The 12,939-nt window shown below is 40.1% G+C and overlaps 1 protein-coding gene across 2 annotated transcripts in view; it reads left to right on the top strand.

The window, feature by feature from the left end:
* vps8 (VPS8 subunit of CORVET complex) overlaps positions 1-12,939 on the top strand; it is a 46,739-nt gene extending 33,800 nt beyond the window's left edge. For both annotated transcript variants that reach the window (XM_026355186.1, XM_026355184.1), the window contains exons 33-45: positions 930-1,019; positions 2,554-2,600; positions 2,714-2,858; positions 3,450-3,539; positions 3,629-3,811; positions 4,187-4,268; positions 4,377-4,459; positions 4,623-4,703; positions 6,339-6,508; positions 7,886-8,054; positions 10,661-10,714; positions 10,915-10,995; positions 11,763-12,939. In XM_026355186.1, the coding sequence (XP_026210971.1) occupies positions 930-1,019; positions 2,554-2,600; positions 2,714-2,858; positions 3,450-3,539; positions 3,629-3,811; positions 4,187-4,268; positions 4,377-4,459; positions 4,623-4,703; positions 6,339-6,508; positions 7,886-8,054; positions 10,661-10,714; positions 10,915-10,995; positions 11,763-11,888 (1,401 nt within the window). In that variant the 3' untranslated portion in view covers positions 11,889-12,939. The remainder of the gene's footprint in view (positions 1-929; positions 1,020-2,553; positions 2,601-2,713; positions 2,859-3,449; positions 3,540-3,628; positions 3,812-4,186; positions 4,269-4,376; positions 4,460-4,622; positions 4,704-6,338; positions 6,509-7,885; positions 8,055-10,660; positions 10,715-10,914; positions 10,996-11,762) is intronic.

Genomic DNA, 12,939 nt, shown 5'->3' with positions numbered 1-12,939 from the left:
TACCTCTATAAAAGAGACCTGTCCACAGAAGCAATCAATCAATCCAGATTCCAAACTCTTCACCATGGCTTTCCAAGGATGTCAGGGACAAGGTTGTAGACCTACACAAGACTGGAATAGAATACAAGACCATCACCAAGCAGCTGGGTAAGAAGGTAGCAACGGTTGATGCGATTATTCGCAAATGGAAGAAACATAAATAAAACTGCCAATTTCCCTCGGTCTGGAGCTCCATGCAAGGTCTCACATCCTGGAGTTTCAATGATTAAAAACACCGTCCCCACCGTCAAATATGGAGGTGGAAACATTATGCTTTGGGGGTGTTTTTCTGCCAAGTGGACAGGACAATTGGGCCATGTACCGGGAGATGTTGGGTGAGAACCTCCTTCCCTCAGTCAGGGCATTAAAAATGGGTCGTGGTTGGGTATTCCAGTATGACAATGATCCAAAACACACTGCCAAGGCAACAAAGGATCGTTTTTCTGGATTTGTTTTTTTATTATTATTGTTTTTGTTGTGTCTCTCACTGTTCAAATAAACATACCATTGAAATTATAGATCATTTCTTTGTTAGTGGATAAACTTACAAAATCAGCTGGGGTTCAATTAATTTTTTTCCCTGACTGTGTATATATATATATATATATATATATATATATATATATATATATATACACAGTCAGGGAAAAAAATTAATTGACACACATGGCACATGGATATCCAGTAATTTCTGGTGCTGACCGAATCAAAGTGGTTGCAAAATAAATGAGGTAGGAAAGAGGACATTGTCCCTAGCCATGTCTTTGAGCTACTCCTTGAGGATCTTGAGGGGATACTGTATGTAATTGATAAGCCTGTACAGGATCCAGGAGGAATTTGAGTCAGAATCTACTGGGGTAGCATACAAGTTCTCCAACATATGTTCACAGGAGCTGGTGACTCTTGACCCCAGCAAGTCAGCTGACCTAGTGGTGTTTCACTTCACTGAAGAGGTGCAGCAGATCATCTCGGAGCTTCAGGTAAGATCTAAATAACTTCTGTAGTTATTTTTAGTACATGCTCATACCACCAGCTACCAACTGTTCCATTTACATTAAATTTACATTTAGTCATTTGACAGAAACTTTTATCCAAAGCGACGTAAAAGTGAGGTACAAGGCAAGAAGAATATCTAAGTCAAGGAAACCAAAACTCCAGAAACTTACAGTAAACCAGTATTAGTGAATACTTACTTGAACTAGAACTAAAATCCTGATTAAGGCACCTGAATTAGGTGATGTGTGGCATCACATGTCACGGTTTTACTTCTTATTAGGTGGATCAGGTGGGTTCAGCCTATCCAAAAACCAAGTTTGGAAGATAATAATTTGCTTCCCCTTTACCCACTCCACCTTCCCTGAGATGGTATCTTCCAGCTTCTGATTGACTGAACACACCTGATCCAGGTAATCAACAGTGGATAGGGCAGGGATAACTGGAAAACAAGCAGGGCAGTAGATTGGGCGTTGGGAATCTCTGTTCTATAGGGAGATTGAAAAGTGTGGTGGTGGTGGTTTAAAGGCTTCTTTTTCTATTAAGCAGGGAATTAGGCAGGGATGTGCACTACCTGGAATGGATTTTTCTCTAAATGTTGAGCCCATTGTGTGAAATCAAAAAAGACTTGCTAGTGCAGGTGAGGATGTTCAGAATATTATACACATATCAAAGGTCAACTGGAATGAAGGTGCAGCCTTGTTAATAGGCAAGGCTATAAAAAATATTATGAATATCATTAATATGATATGACTGTTCTTAGATTAATAGCAGTGGGTATTGCCATAAATACCATATAATCAGGTCAGACTATCATTACCAGTACATACTCATTGGTGAAGCTGTTTTATTAAGTGACATTTATTACAGTTAATGAAAAATGTTTTATCATAGAGGCAACTAGCATGTCTGATTTTAGGGCAGATTGAATTGTGGTACTACTTATAAGCATAAGTATTTTGAATATATGCAGTAATATGGACAGTATTGCGTATGGTACTTAGTACAAGCATGCATAATACTGGAGTACAAGTACGAATCTAATATCCGCAACTTGGACTGATATGTACAGTGCATCCAGAAAGTATTTACAGCACTTAACTTTTTCCACATTTTGTAATGTTACTGCCTTATTCCAAAATTGTTCAAATTAATTTTTTTCCTCAACATTCTACAAACAATACCCCCTAATGACAACATAAAATAATTTGTTTGAAATATTTCTAAATTAAAAAAAAACAAAAAACAAAAAAAACAAAATCACATGTATATAAGTATTTACAGCCTTAGCTCAATACTTTGTTGAAGCACCATTAGCACCAATTACAGCCTCAAGTCTTTTTGAGAATGATGCTACAAGCTTGACACAGCTTTTTTTGGGCAGTTTCTCCCGTTGTTCTTTGCAGAACCTCTGATGGTTAGATGGGGAGCGTCGGTGCTGTGCTGTAAATACTTTCTGGATGCACTCTATATTGGAAGTGCTCTCTGAAAACTCTAACTCTCTCCTCTTTCTCTCTATAGGATGACCAGCTACTCTTCCAGTTCCTCAGCTTCCTTCTGGAGCCACGGTATGCAGCACATCCTGCTGTGACCCTGCTATACCTATGAAGCACACTCAATCCTGTGTTTCTTCTAAATGTGTTCTCTCTGCTCCATGTTTATGTCCTGCTCTGTTATTCAGGGATAGTCATCATTCAGGGACAATGCTCCTACTGGAACGTGACCTCTACGAGCTTCTGCTGGACCTACTGTGCCGGTTTGCTCCTGAGCAGCTTCTGAGCTTCCTCCAGACCTCTCAACACTACAGACTGGAGGAGGCCATACAAGTACTTTATCTAATGTACTTTGATTATGGTCATTGAATGTGTTTTTTTCTACAGTAGGTACAACATGTGGTTATTAGATGTGAAACAAATAGAAGCTGGTAAAGGTGGAGTTGATATGAACCATTTTATTTTCTGAAAACTGACGTGTTTTCTAACACATCACCACTGATTAGATCTTCTTAAAAAAAACTACATCTGCAAAACTAGTAAATAAGTCTGTCTGCCTAAATATTTGCATTATTTTCCTCTCAAATGCAGTGAAGTAAAAGTAACATAAAAGGAAATATTCAAGTAAAGTACCTCAAAATTGTACCTAAATGCAGCATTTCAGGAAATATTTTTTATGGTCTCTGCAGCTTTATCAATAAAAATAAAATGATTAATTAGTACTTTAGAGAAAGTAAAGAAAACTAACCAACAAAATGTCTGAAAGATGCAAAGGAAACAAGTGCTGTATCACAATAGTGTCATAATATTTCTGCTTATATTAATGACAGTGTATTTAAGGGGAGATGGTAAGATGTGGGAGTCTTCCTTTTCACTGCAGCACAAGCCTGATGTACTTCTTTCTCTCCACATCTGTCTCTGTAGATAACACAGAAGTACCACCACAATGAGGCCACAGCCTATTTGCTGGAGAAGAAGGGAGATGTTCATGGAGCGTTTATGGTCTTGTTAGAGGTAACAAGTACACATGGATGAAAACTGAAGTACTCAAATGTAGTAAGAGTAACATAAATCTGTTATTAAGGATTTTCTATTCTGTGCAGACGCTGAAGGAAAACCTGTCCGTCCTTGCTACTGAGAGTGAGACAGGACCTAAAGCAGTAGACAGAAGAGAGGATGAAGAGAGAGGCCACAGGTCGACACTGACCCGAGTGCAGGATTCACTGAATAACATCATTGCCCTGTGTCACCGAAGCTCTCAGAACCTCGATTTGCAGCAAAGAGAGGTAGTGTGCATTTGTATGTGTGTTTGTATCATCATGAGGACCAGTATTTTTGAAAGTTAGGACATTTTAGTCAGTTGAGAAGAGTGCTAAAAGAGCGATAAGTGTTAAGGATAGGCTTTAGGGTTAGGGTTAGAATTAGGTTTTGGTTAAAAGGGTTAGAGTAATGTTTAGGGTCAGTTGTGATGCTTAGGGTTAGCGTAAGGCAGTACATGTAATAAATTAAAAATCAATTAACATGGCCTTCGCGAGTAGGGGACTAGGGAATGCTTCATGTCAATGTGTGTCCTCACACATTGACATAACCATGGACACTGGTATGTCCACGGTTACGGGACAAAGGTCTTTCCATTCATTGTGATTTTATTTTACTCACAGGTTCTGTGGTTTCCACTTCTGGAGACCATGATGGATTCTCAGAAACAAGTGAAGGGGCCCAATCCCAAACACACCTCTGACAGTAAACACACACACTTACTTACTGCACAGATCATCATCTAATGGTGTCTGGTGTTACTGGCAATTCTCTTGATGAAGAGCATAATAATAATCTTTGTGTTTGTCTCAGTGCTGAAGGAGCTGACGATGAAAATTCTCAACTGTATGAGCAGCTTTATTTCGCTGCCTGCTATCATCCAACGAATATTGCAGGTGTGGGGCTTTTGTGCAGTCTTTCTGAATGTATTTATTTATACTATTAAAGACTCACAGTATGTGTCAGACAGGTCTCTAATGTGTGTTTGACAAATGGATGTTATTTCTGTACTTTTTATTTGTGACGTGTGTTGCTTTCTGGATGTTTTCTGTGTCCCAGGACCCAGTATATGGGAAAGGAAAGCTGGCTGAGATCCAAAGCCTCATTCTGGGGATGCTGGACACTTTTAACTATGAACAGGTAAAACTGTGTGTGTGCATCTAATCTAAACACTGAGTGTATACTACATTATGAGACTGTCAACAGTGGACAAAGTTGGCTCAGGAGATATATATAATAAGAGATAAATAGCTGTTAGATGATCCACCCTGTTACATTGTTGTCTTGAAGATTTGAAGTTAATAATAATATATATATATATATATATATATATATATATATATATATATATATATATATATATATATATATATATACAGTGGCAAGAAAAAGTATGTTTTGTTTGGTTTTCTTCATTAATTTGTCATAAAATGTGATCGGATCTTTATCAAAGTCAAGAATTTTAACAAGTATGATGTGTCTAAAATAATAACACCAAAATAATTCTGATCATTCATGTCTCATTGACAACAATTATAAAAATGTCATAGTGCGAGTGAAAAAAGTATGTAAACTCTTGGAATTAATAACCCTGGAAAAGGAAAAACTCTGTTATGCAGGGATTGCGGCTGCCCAGAGGCCTCTGAGCATGCAATGTCCTGTGATGCACAAGTACCTAAATATGAAAATGTTCTTGTTTAATAACTTCTGCCGCAAAATAATATGGACACAGTGAATAATTCACACATATTTGGTCAAAAACAGCATGAATACCCAATGTTGGTGGAGTTTTACATTTACAAATCTTATTTGAGGTTGATTTCTTTCTTTTCTTTCACATAATGCATGTATTTAAAACATTTATTATCAGTCCAATCCTACACTGGATACCAATTACAATGGCACTAAATTAAGAGGTGTCCTATCTAGTGTTTCAAAACAAGTAAACTGGTTAAAAAAAACTGAATCATAGAGACATCTTGTTACACTATTGAGTGAGTGATATTAGCTTTTACTATAAACTACTTTTACTATAAAACATAATGACTTACTTTGCAAGGAGGAAGCCAAACATCAAGTCTGTGCAGAAATACTGCCGAGATGTCAGATGGACTGAAACTAGGAAGCTTTCAAAACAAGCTTTTTCATCATATTTTTGGGGTAAACAGATGCCAGGTGATCCATGCCAAAGACAAAAAAAGACCATCTGGACTGTTTTAGTGAGATGTGTAAAAGCCAGCAAATGTCACAGCATTTTGGGATAAGTCTTTTTCCAGGAAGTTCACAAACAATTAGACACTGTAATTAACAGGAGAAGTGATGTAACACAGTGGTAGATAGGTCTCTGTCCCAACTTTATTTGAGTGCTTTGCAGGCAGTTGGTTATTACATGTAAACCTGTATTAAATGGACATCAAATGGGACAATGCTGCATCTGTCACTCTCTGATTGAGTCTTGTCTTGTGAGAACTAATTATTCTGTCAGTACGCAAAGTTGTTTAGTTTTGTTTGTGAATAGATTTGTAATTACGAATACTCCTCAGTGTTTAGTACTGCTGTCTGAGGCGGCCTGGTGGCTCAATGAGTAAATCATTGACCTGAAATACAGAAGGTGTGTCCTTGAGCGAGACACTCTATGCTAGCTCCCCGGGCACTGTATGTAGCTGCCCACTGCTCCCCCCAGGGGGATGGGTTAAATGCAGAGGACCAATTTCATCTGTAACATGTAACAAATGACAAATAAAGGCGTTTCTTCTTCTTCGTTTAATGTTCTAGACTTTACTTGAAACCACCACCTGTCTGTTAAACCATGATCTCCACTGGTCCCTGGCACACCTGCGTTCTGCTGTCACAAGAGGACTGCACCCACGACAAGACTACTGTAATATCTGTCTCCAGCAGTACAAGAGGAGGCAGAGTACAGCTGAGGAGATCATTGTGTTCAGGTAACTGGAGGCGTTTCACTCAGTACATGAGTGTCTCTCAGGTATTACATATGTCCAAGATACTGTGGAAAGCAGTGCAGTACATAGATACTGTTTAAAACTCCATAATTGTGTTTACAGCATGCACACAAAATTTGGGTGAATGTTATCAAACGACTCCCAAAGATTTACTAGTTTGGTTTATGATGTATCCAGAAAGTTAACATCGTGATTTGAATCTATATAGTACAGGAGAAGCACAAATTAATTTCTTTATGATGATTTACACTCCTCTCTAAAAGCATTGGAACACTGTGGCAAGTTCCTTCTATTTTTGCTGTAGACTGACAACATTTGGGTTTGACATCAAAAGATGAATATGACTTTAAATAGATTAAATACAACAAAATGATACGAAAACTGGTATTTTTTTATAAATATATAGGGGTTTTCAAACTAAATGAGATTTTTGCCGATAAAAATGAAGTGGTGAAGCGGTTTGAAGGCTTTGTTGCCTCATTAGTGAGCTGGTCGCTGCATATTCTGCAGTGCGGGCTTGGTCCGTGGGAACAACCTGTCGCAATAAATCCTGTAGGACGCCTGGTACTGTCTGTGAAATGCAGCTTTCTTTTTTTTTAAGTCATAGACTCTTCTTATGTCTCCTCACTGGCTCTTTTACCCTGCGCAAAGAAACTTTCCAAAGACGTAGTTTTCAATTTAGCGGTAATGTATGATGTGTTAGCGGGTGAATGTCATGCTGAAAAGCTGTGTAGATTATAGTGAGCAGCACAGTCTAAAAATGTGCAAGAACAGAGCATTTCCAAAGTGACCAGTTTTGTTTTGGTTTAAAAAGTTTCACACAATATCTCTAGGGCATCGTGGGCATGGATGGATCCTGAGCAGAGATTTGGTCCCTAGTGCAAACTTTAAATGGACCATTTAGGGAGTGGTTTCTACAAAACCAGAAAATATGGAAAAAAAAGGACGGAGTGCACTTTTAACATCCTTGATGTGTGTCTACATGCACCATAGAGTCAAAGAAATGTACCAAAATGACCAGTAAGTGGATTTTGCATAGTGTGGGCTCTATAAAATCACATTACATTATATATACACTTGGCCAAGTTTCAAAATCTAAATGCACATTGTAAGAAACCTGTATTGCCAGTTGTTGGTAGAATGGAGAAATGTTGTCAGTGTAGCTGCTGGAACTTTATCATAGTACGCAGTGCTTGAATGAAAAAATGCAGGCAGGTCCACTCACACACAGCACAGTTGTTCAGTGTGTAGTGTTTTATAACTCCAGTTTCTGTAAATATCTCAGGCTCCTTCATCCATGTATTTGACAGGAAGACATGGGAAGAAGACATTAACTAAAGTGTGTACACGTCTTTACAGCTGTGGCCACCTGTACCACTTCCAGTGCCTGCAGCAGAAGGACTGCGGGTGGGGCTGTGCTTCAGAGAGGCAGCGGCGGTGGACCTGTTACAAGTGTTCGTCCAGCCAGGGAGGAAGGAGTGGGCCTGTCACAGATGCAAAAAGAGGCCGCAGCACGTCTCTGGCACAGGTGTGTGTGTTTGTACTACCCAAAAGAAAGGAGATGGTCATTTAGTTTTCTTCCTGAAACGATTAGTGATGTGTATGAATCTCCTCGCCTAGTATGAGTAGTTGTGATCAGTATGAGATATGGCACGCTATGATCGAAGCATATTTATTTTATATAAATACCTTTAACAAACTTTTATCTCGTTTGATCTGTGCTCCACCCCCACTTCTTCAGCTCCTCTGCACATAGCACTGCTGCTCCTGCAGCTCCATGACCGACAATAGCAGCTTGAAATTCTGTTTAGTTTGGTTTAAACTGACTTAGTGTTTCGTTCTGGTCATTGTGACATTGTGAACAACATTCTAGATTCAAGATTCAAAAAACGTTATCAATCCCAGAGGGAAATTGTTTTGCTTTATTACCATTGTTCTCAACACAGACAGAAAGTAAAGGAACCACAACCAGGAAAGATCCAACACCAACATAAATACACATAACCAATAACATCAATACAGAATATTGTAAAATAGACAAACAAAATCGGGTCAGTATATATACTCTATGTGGATTGACAGCAAGTGTATGACACAACTATTATTTCCCCCACCGCTTACAGAGGGGGGAGGAATTGTACAGTTTGATGGCCACAGGTAGAAAGGATCTCCTGTGGCGCTCTGTGGAGCATTTAATGTTAATAAGTCTTTGGCTGAACGTGCTCCTCTGTCCAGTCAACAAACTGTGCAGTGGGTGGGAGGGATTGTCCAGGATTGAGAGGAGTTTGGACAGCATCCTCCTCTCAACTACAACATGTAGAGGGTCCAGCTCCACCCCCAGAACAGAGCCAGCCCTCCTAATCGTTTTTTTAGTCTGTTAATGTCTGCCAGCTTCATGTTGCGGCCCCAGCAGACCACAGCATAGAAGATGACACTGGAACCACAGACTCATAAAACATCCGCAGCATGGTGCTGCAGACATTGAAGGACCTGAGTCTCCTCAGAAAGTACATCCGGCTCTGAGCCTTTTTGTACAGTGCTGCTGAGTTCTTAGTCCAGTCCAGTTTTTTGTCCAAGTACACTCCCAGGTATTTTTACTCGAACACGACCTCCACCTACTCCCCCTGTATAGAGAGAGGGATGACAGGACTCCCAGATTTTCTGAAGTCCATCACCAGCTCCTTTGTTTTATTAATGTTCAGTTGAAGATGGTTGAGTCCACACCAGTCAACAAAACTGTCCACCACTCCCCCATACTCTGTGACGTCTTCACCTCTAATACATCCTACGGATGGTGTTGAATGCACTGGAGAAATCAAAAAACATTATCCTCACTAAGCCCCCAGGATTGTCCAACTGGGTTTAGGTGCGATGGAGCAGATGTATGATGGCATCATCCACTCCAATATGGGGTTGATAGGCAAACTGGAGGGGGTCAAGTGAGGGTTTGACCAGAGGTCGGAGGGACTCCAGGATCAGCCTCTCGAAAGCCTTCATAATGTGCCCGGTCCACTGTCCCCACAGTGTCCTGGCTGCTGGACTTGTAGCCAGTGATGGTCCTCATGCCCCTCCACACCTCCCTGGTGTTATTATGTTTTGTTCCAGATTTCTCCTGTAAGCCTCCTTCCCCTCCCTGATCCTAACAGACAGCAGTCTCTGGACCCTCCATGCTGCCTCCCTGTCTCCTGATCTGAATGCCTTCTTTTTGATGTCCTGAGTGACTCAGGGCTTATTGTTAGGGAAGCAGCAAATGGTTTTAGTGGGTACGTGGGTGTCCACACAGAAATTGATGTAGTCAGAGATGCAGTCTGTCAGTCCATCAATGTCCTCACCATGAGGGTCACAGAGAGTCTTCCAGTCTGTCTCTTCAAAGCAACCCTGCAGGGCAAGGTGTGCCCCCTCTGTCTACCTCTTTACAGTTTTAATGGTGGGAGGCTGCCTCTGAACCAAAGGTGTGTATTGTGGTAGGAGATGTACCAGGTTGTGATCCGACTTTTCCAGGGGGGGGGGGGAAGTTCAATATCAGGGCTGTGTACACGCTCTTTCACAGTTACATGACCAGGATGGCACCACCTGTTGTTAATGAGAACGGAGAGCCCCCCCCCTCTCCTCTTACCACTCTCCTCTCGCCTCCTGTCCCAGTGCACGGTGCTGAAACCGTCTATATTAACATTGGAGTCAGGAATACCATTATGTAGCCATGTCTCTGTGAAACACATTAAACTACACTCTGCAAAGATTTTGTCCATCCTCACCAGAGCTGTCAGTGCGTCCATCTTACTGTCTTATTGTCACATTACCCATAATCACAGAGGGGAGATGCGGCTTGAATCTTCTCACCTTCTCTCTGCGCATCACTCTTCTCCGTTCTTTATTTCCTCCTTGCTGTTTTTTGCCTCCCCTACATCCCCTCGTTGTCCTCTTTCTGATCTCTTCTGGGATGTTTAAAGTCCCGGACAACAGTGCTTAGTCTCATAGTTATTCTGAATTTTACAAATAAGGTGGTATGGAGTGTGGTTTCACGAAGAGACCTCAGGCCACAGAGCAGTTTCATTTTACTACTGTTAGCATTTGTTACTATTAAAATGCAACTTTCAATCCACAAACAATACTGTGCTCCTCTCTGTGTCTCAGACTCATCTGACATCAGTCCATCATGATGCAGGAGCAGAGACTGGAAGGAAAAAGGTAAGAGTTATGACATCAGACTAAAGACAGCTGCTGTCCCTCCATCTTTAGCTCTGCTGAAGATTATTATGTCAGATGTTTACGCTTAACTCCAGTTTGGTACAACTCAGGTCATTATGTCTTTTGTGCTGCTGTCATAGAATTGTGCTTTAAGATTTATGCATTAACGGCTGTTGCTCTTTTTCATTGTTGCGGTCCAGATGTTTGTTGAGGCAACGTTGGACCTTCAGCAGGAACAGTCCTGGGATCAGCTGCGCTGTTTATACAAAGGACCATCCAGGGTATGGACACTGTGTATATGCATTAGATTTTCTTTTACAGAAAGGCAGCAGATTTCATCACACATCATTTAATAACTATTTTTAATATAATGGTGCAAGAGTAAAAGTCACATTAGTAATAAATTCATTACGATCTCAGATTCTTGAGGAGTGAAGTGAAGTCTATAAAATGCTAGATGCCCCAAGAACATCCTTTTATTAACAGTAATAGAAATATGCTGCTTGAGAAAAAGGTAGTTTGTAGTTTTCTGCATTAATTAGTCATCACAAACCATCTTCACAAAGATCAACAAACACAATATTTCTAAGATGATAAGTCGTTTATTGACCACACCCATTAAACATACAAAGTGCTAGTGGAAAAGGTCAGTGAAACCCTCAAACTCTTCCTGTAGCTGTGGACTAGATCTAAACAAGAAGACATCTGTTGTGAAGGACTCATGTCATTCCACAGCTGCTCAATTAGGCCACTTAGAAATGTATCTCTAAAGTCGGTAGATTTACTTTGATGTTTCACTGACTTGTTGCATCGCTCGGCTTCTTCCGAGCTTCAGTCAGACAGACACCCTGACATTATCCCACATGCTTCCACTGTGGTGTCCTTCCATGGAAACCATGACTGTGGCCTATGCTGAACTCATGAACAGAGATGTTTCCAGCTCTAATGAATCCTTCAAGCCTGTAGATCTATGGAGAGTAGTCATAGTACTAAATCATCTCCATTCCTACTTGTTGGGTTTATTTTCCTCTCTCTCTCTCTCTCCTAGTTGTCCGTCCTTTCAGAACTGTCACATGGACACAGCGGTGAGAAGATGGGGCTTCTTATCTCCAGTCAACCAGCAGCAGAGAACTTCCAACTAAAACTGTCTCCTCCACCTGTGCTAGAAGAGTAGCACCATGATTGGTCTCTTCATTTGTTCTGAATGTAATCATCAAATTTGGATTTCTTTCATTCCACTAACTGTTATTTTTGTGATACATTTGATATTGTAGAACTTTTTTTTCAAAATGTTTAAATATTCATAATATGGACTCTAATGTTTACTAAATGTGATTATATGTTGTTCCTAGATGAACTACCATGTTTTGGTTGGCATAGTCCTTACAACTGCAGAGAATGTTGCAGAGGAACGTATGTTTACAAGATATATGAGTGGTGTGAGATATCAGCTCTCCTGTCAAACAGTGATCAGTCACTAGTTTAATATGCAAGGTTGACAGAGATCAGTTACCCTTGTTGAATTCATTCAACATCTCAAGAGTTTTTCCTGTGAGAAGTCTCTCATCTTCTTGGATGTCAAAAGCTAAACTTTAAATTCGTGTTGGATGTTTCTTTCTGAAATGCACTTGGGCAGTTCAGTCTGGAGGATTGTAGCTGTTCAACAAACCAGCTGTTTTCTTACACAGATGTTTATTATGTACTGTCCATGCCTGGACCTTAACTACATCTAAAGGCACTTTGCACAGTAAGGCTAAGACCTTACAGTATTCTATACAAAACCTAATAAATTCCTCCTGAGCAGCACTAGGTGATAGTGGAGAGAAAAAACTAATTTAACAGAAAAAAAACGCCAGCAGAACCAGGCTCAGTGTGTGAGTGGAAGGAGTGCAGCAACTAGCAACAGACAAAACACTGGCCTGATTGGTCAGACGAGTAACTGCACACTGGAAACTTGCAGCTCTGAGGCTGGGGATACAGTTAGGTTCAGAAGTATTTGGACAATATTTGAACAATGACATAGTTTGTTATGATTTTGCCTTTATAAACCATCACAGTCCACTTGAAATGATGTGATTAAAGTGCAGATGTTCAGCTTTTACAAATATATGGCTTGTTAAAAAATGTATTCAAAACAAAATTCTGTACACTTCAGAAATTAAGCAACACAACAACAAGTACAAGACAAAAATACCTTTGTGACCAATAAACAGTGTATGTTTGTA

Source organism: Anabas testudineus, chromosome 15 (genome assembly GCF_900324465.2).
Source record: "Anabas testudineus chromosome 15, fAnaTes1.2, whole genome shotgun sequence".
NCBI classification, from domain to species: domain Eukaryota; kingdom Metazoa; phylum Chordata; class Actinopteri; order Anabantiformes; family Anabantidae; genus Anabas; species Anabas testudineus.
Note: the sequence above shows the minus strand (reverse complement) of the source record. Positions and strands in the feature narration are given on the sequence as shown.